Source organism: Capsella rubella, unplaced genomic scaffold (assembly GCF_000375325.1).
Source record: "Capsella rubella cultivar Monte Gargano unplaced genomic scaffold, Caprub1_0 scaffold_5, whole genome shotgun sequence".
NCBI lineage: Eukaryota > Viridiplantae > Streptophyta > Magnoliopsida > Brassicales > Brassicaceae > Capsella > Capsella rubella.
The window spans coordinates 2,352,424-2,358,611 of record NW_006238919.1 but is presented as its reverse complement, the minus strand read 5'-3'; the positions used below and the strand labels follow the sequence as shown (position 1 = coordinate 2,358,611).

Below are 6,188 nucleotides of genomic sequence, written 5' to 3'. Positions count from 1 at the left end.
TTAGAATACGACATCGGACTGTCCGAATTAAAATATTTATAATATTTGAACCTCGACACCTTGTAAAAGTTTCAGTATTCATAATAATTTAAGTTTTAAAATTTGAATACTAATAATATTTTGAAACTTTTAAAAACTTTTCATATTTATCTTAATTCATATATTTTTTAAAATTACTAATTGAAAGTACATATGGGAAATGTAATGTATGTCTGTTTTAAATAATTTAAATTGCAACATATGCGAACAAATAGCTTGGAAGTTTACTATCTCTTATGTAACTTTGGAACTTATAATATGTGTGTTAAGAATACATTTTATTTTACTGAGAACTTAAAAGAATATATATAGATTTGCCTAAAACAAATTGCCATAAGTTATAAGATTTTTCATTTTGAAGGATTAGTAGAGAATTAGCTATTCAAAAAAAATAAAAATAAAAAAAAAGTCAAACATACATAACTGACCAAACAAAAATGTTTTTCCTTATGAGGTCCCATATCACACGCTTAAAAAGCAAAATCTGATATACAATTGAGAACTTCATCCATCAAATTCAGTAATCAAAACCAACATCCATCTCTGTTGAATTGATTACCAATTCCAATCTAATGCCAATGAAGATGAGATTCAGTAATCGATATTTTCATTTTCTTTTTGGATCTCTCTCCACTGGGAAGAAGAGATGATCGATTATTGTTTAGACTGGGACGTTGCTTTGGTAAATTTGAGATGAGAGTAATCGGAAGTATTTATAATGATTTTTAGAAACGGATGATTAGGTAACCGAATCTTCGGCGATCAAAGAGAATTTATTCTGAAAAATTAAAATTATAGAAATCATTAAATAATTGAAAGCTATAAGTGAAAAATCATTTCGAAAATCTCAGAATATTCAGCTCGCAAATCAGCTAATTTTTAGGGATCCTATAAATTAAATTTGTTGAATAATCGTGGAAACAAATTTTAGAAATATTAGAGAATAGTTATTTAAAGCCAATGGCAGGACCTTGTAAATAAGTGAGCTAAGTGAGGGTTTTTTCATAACTGTCTTTAAAAATGTTAATATAGATTGCTCAAAACCAAATGATATGATATGTCGTTGGAAATACATTTCCACAGATTTGTCAGAATGAATAACAATTCAGCTTCAATAAATCTATTTTATTTAAAATCTGATGAACTTTAAAATCTAGTAGAGTTTACTTCAATTTATACAACCAATAACATCCTCTAAATCATTTTGAAGTCAAATCATTATTTTGTAGTATATCCTTAAAATTGATTATGCTGGAATTACAGATCGCTTTTTCTAATAACCACGATAAAACTAATTTTTGGGTCCACCAGACCACCATATTGGAATAGTTTTTGATATGAATAAGAAATAGAATATATAGGGTGTGTGCTTCAGCATATAATGATTTCCTTAATCATATACTTAATACTCCAACGACCAGTTCTTCCAACGTTCTCGTTTGATACACACTGACACAGAAAACTTATATAAATGAGAAAGGTGTTTCAGTTCTAGCTTATATAACAGATTCTACTACTTAAATGGCTTCGAAAACCAAACGACTCAAATGAAAACTATGGAGTTGCTTTGACATCCAAGGTTGATCACTTGAGTGAGTAACTTCTTCAACAAGTCCTGATCATGTATCGTGCTATTGTACCTATTCTTCAAAGTTAATTTCCTCCAAAAACTGTTTCACTTGCTCGATTAGTGTCTTTTTATCTTCATCAGCTCCTCCACATTCAAATCTCTTGTTTACCTTCAGCAGAGGTCCACTTTGACGCCAGGAATTATGATCAGTTACTTTGAGGAACAGTGTTCCTAGATTTGGGCAGTTGTTGATTAAAGCTGACAGCGATTCCCATCTTAGTTCTGGGCCAGTTTTCATTGTTAGTTGACTGAGGTTTTTGAAAACCGGCATATGATCCTCTGTAAGCACCTGAAACACAAGATCATGTCAACTAAATCATCACAACAGTGGCAAAGGTATTCAAATCCAAGAGACTCAGACTTAGAACAACAGTGGCGAACCTCTAGAGTTTCTGACGTTAGGACAAGGATCTCAACGTTGCTGATTCCCTTCCAAAAACCTGTAGCATCACCAGCTACATTCTCTTCTTCTTCCTCCTCTTCTTCTTCTTCTTCTTGTTCTGCTTTTCTGCGAAGATGAATCTTGGCTCCAACAAGCTTGTCAAAGTTGACTGTTGGACACTTGTTAGCATTATCGTCTGAATATTCTAACAACCGAAGATTTGGAGTGTCAAATGACACGCTCTTGGGGCATCCGTTATGGTCTTCGTCGTCATCATAAGATTCCCAGCAAACCTTGATTCTCTGGAGACTTGTGCTACACAGAGAGCAGACATCCCAGTCATACCACTTCATGTCCACCATAGCTAACTCCTCAAGAGCAGGGCAACTTGAGAGAAGCTTCAAAAACCCAATATTATCATCTGTAAACTGAACTTCATCAAGACGAAGAATCTTCAGATTTGGGAGATCACAATTACCTTCCAAATTAATCATGCAACTATCCCCAGTGCCTATTACCAGCCTAACTAGTGTCTTAGCCACAAAGACATCTGAAGGTGGTCCAAACCAATTATCCAGATTAAATATCTGTATCTCAAGATCTGACACATGGCGTCTCAAAGAATAGAGTATCCAAGCATCAACACGAGATCCATCAATGCCTTCAACAAGATACAGAGAGAACTTCTTTACCAAAGCTTGTCCTCGCCGAACCAGCACTTTATCAACAAAATCAACAAACGCCAACCCGTCAGCACCTTCGTCATATCTAAATGATAGGTCTGGTGCAAAAGCAAACACAAAGCGCCAGCTTTTTGAGAGAACAGAAGTAGTTGCAGCAACTTCTATTGGCAAGAAAGACAAAATCCGGCAAATCAAACTCTCTGGAAGATCGTTCAAACGAGAAGCAGTCTTCTTGCTGGCAGACATGGCGACAAGCTAAATGCACAGCCTGACAATGACAATGAAATGACGTGAGAAATGCACAACCTCACTAACATACATAAAAACGACCAGAAAAAAGAATGTGGTTCTAACATCAAGGCATTATACTTTCTTTATATCCCACAATCACATTCAGAGCTCTACCAAGTCAATATACAAAAACTACATACTGTATCTGTATCCTAATACAAAACCTCGAGCACAAAATTCACAACTCTCAGCAGAATCGAAGTAGAACCAGACGACATCATTTGCAAGTTACTTTTAAAGCCAAGTTCAAGGTTAAATTATACGGAACAAGTGTGAAGAACAAAGAAATCTAAAACCAGCGAAATCGAATCACGATTTCTAAACTCTATCGACTCTACGAAATCAGTAGAATGTAGAAACCAAATCTCATAAAAAAAGCCTGAGCAAAACCGAGGAATCGAAAACATTGGAATCTAAATTCGCCTAAGACACCAGAGAAACGAAATCAAAAGCAATCTGGAGAGTTTTAGGGTTTAGGGAGAGAACACACACCTTCTGTGAAATCCGCGATCAGGTCTAGAAGATGAAGAAGAAGAAGCAAACGCAGAATCAGGACTCGTTCGTTCAAATTCTTCTGGTCTAGGACTAGGAGCGGCGTGAAACCGTGTGGAGCTATTGTGCTTTGGGAACACGACACTGTGTGGAGACTACAGTCTACTGACTCAGACTCTCAGAGTCTCAGGTCACATAGTAAGCGAGCCACTACTACTAACTACGCTTACTCCGGTTTAGCTAATGTCAGAGTTCCGGTTCAATTGACCGATTAACCAACAAATTAAACGATTTCAAATTTTTTTCTCAACAAGACACACACACACAAAAATATGACATCTTTGTAAAGTTAGTATTAATTATTCAAAAGCCGGTTAAAATTTTATCGAAGCATTGTGAAATTTCAGATAATTACTCAGTTCACTTCACTCTAATTAATAACTAGAGGATGGCCCGTGCTTTCGCACGGATGATGTTTTTAAACTAAAGATATAATTGGATTTGTATTAATATTTGGTATTCAATAGTATAGGATAAACATAATAGTCTTGTATATTTTAATTTTAATTCTATAGAGTTAAATCGCGTGTTGATTTGTATATTTTAACTGTATAGAAAGTAAATAATATATACAATAGTAAGTAGGTCTGGTTTTAATATAAGTACGTATATATTATATTTTCCCTAAAACCGTTAAATTTATCAATCACGGACATTACCTCAACGGTGTATAAGAAAATGCAATCTTTTAATATAATTTACAAAAATTGTATATCGGTTGAAAGATAACATAAGTGATATATAACAATTTCATAAATTTGGATAATCTATTTATGAATACCTTATGAATAAAATTTAACTATTGGCAAAAGTATATGATAAACTAATCTACTAAAATGTTAACAAAAAAGGAAAATATGATAAATATTGTAATTGTAAACAATTTTAATATAAAATTTAATCTTTAATCTACTTGAAATAAGGTAAATTAAATGTTTTAAGTTTAATAATGTACGAAATATTTAAATTTAGAAATATTAATGAAAAACATAATATACTGAGATTTTTCACCTAAACTATTTCCTTAATTGAAAATTATAATACCTATTAAATCTTTTAGATATTCGAAAATAAGATTTAATTCCAAGACCCGATTAAGAGACCTGTTTTAAGAGATGACCAGAATATCTTTCAAAGTAATGCTATTTTAATATTTTAAAATTTAGTTTAATTTAATTAAATGCTTACCAAAATTAAATTTATTATCATTTTTATCTAAAATCGGTTAGTAAAAGAGGTAATATTAGTTGAAATTTATTTCCTTCCTTTTTCGTTTCTGAAAATGATTTTTTCTTATAAGTTTTTAAAGAAAAAATGTTATCATTCAAATTTTTTATTTCATAAAATGTATATTATTTTTATTCATGGTTAAAAAATATATTAGTTACATAAGATCTTTTAAGATATCTTGCATATCTTATGTTTCAAAAAAATATTTACGTATATATTTTTCAAATTTATTTTCTCTTTTATAACAATGAAAATAATTTAAGAGTTACAATAAAACCACTAAAATAAATTTGAATTTATTTTAAATTTTATTCCTTAGTAGCCTTACATGCACCTTTTGGTTATAAATTTCACATATATTAATTGAAAACTTTAAATTATTCAGGAAATAATGAATACTTATATATACATATTATAAAACTTTAAAAGAAAAGGAGTGCTATAAATGATTTAAATATAAATGATTTTAGTTAAATAGTTTAGGAAATATTTAATTCACGTATAGGAATAGTAATGAAGACATAATATATTGAGATTCTTCACCTAATATATTTCCTTAGATAAAAATTATAATATCTATAAAATCTTTTAGATATTTGAAAATTTAGATTAACGATCAAGATTTAATCTACAAATAAACGATTGCGATAAAATCTTAATATGCATATATATATATATATATATACCATGTAATTTAGAGGAAAATTTTTTAAAAGGAATATTAACCATTTTATTTAACTTTTTTTACATATATGATGATAAGAAGTAGGACTAAATAACCTTCGAATGCATACCACGTTTTTTGGGTTTATTGGGGAGGATGTTGTTGATCTTCGTAGTTTTCCCAAAGACCTCAAAATCTCAAGCTACTACATCAAAAAAGTAGATTACAATTAGTTGTTTTAAAAAAATTAAACACAAAAAGTAAAATATTATGAGTAAACATTGATTAAAAACGATATGAAAGCATGTGGTGTGAAAATTTGTATTAGTTCATGCTTTGTTTTGTGAGATATATATTTTGTCTCGCTTTTGAAATGAATGTAAACTAAGAAAACATGGAATGGTTTATATAGGCTGTAAAAATGGGGTAGTTAATATTTTAGAATATTTGGTTTGAGATTTAGTTTTGAAAAGAAATAACTTTATTCAATCTCAATCACTAAATTATCGTGATTTTATTGTTAAATATTAAATATTATATCCGAATATTCCATTTTTAGAAGACTTAGAATAACAAATCATGTTTATATTTAATAGGCGAATTTAATTACCATAAATTAGTAAATTGTTATAAATTAAGATATAATCCGTTGATTTTGCCTACCATAAATTAATGATTAAAAATTACTGAAGGCCTGGTCAGAAACCAGGAAATATA

At 30.3% G+C, this 6,188-nt stretch overlaps 1 protein-coding gene across 1 annotated transcript; it reads right to left on the bottom strand.

Annotated features, from left to right (window-relative positions):
- Window positions 1-1,409: 1,409 nt before the first annotated feature.
- Window positions 1,410-3,699, bottom strand: LOC17884777 (F-box/LRR-repeat protein At3g59210). The gene is made up of 3 exons (XM_006291188.2): window positions 3,518-3,699; window positions 2,051-3,002; window positions 1,410-1,958 (listed from the first exon to the last, which is right to left on the bottom strand). The coding sequence occupies exons 2-3, from the start codon at window positions 2,978-2,980 to the stop codon at window positions 1,680-1,682; spliced, it is 1,209 nt and encodes a 402-aa protein (XP_006291250.1). The 5' UTR covers window positions 2,981-3,002; window positions 3,518-3,699; the 3' UTR covers window positions 1,410-1,679.
- Window positions 3,700-6,188: the final 2,489 nt, after the last annotated feature.

Coding starts and splice junctions, on each gene's coding strand:
- LOC17884777 (XM_006291188.2), bottom strand. CDS start 2,980: ATGTCTGCCAGCAAGAAGACTGCTTCTCGTTTGAACGATCTTCCAGAG. Junction 1,959..2,050: donor TAACGTCAGAAACTCTAGAG/GTTCGCCACTGT, acceptor CTTGTGTTTCAG/GTGCTTACAGAGGATCATAT.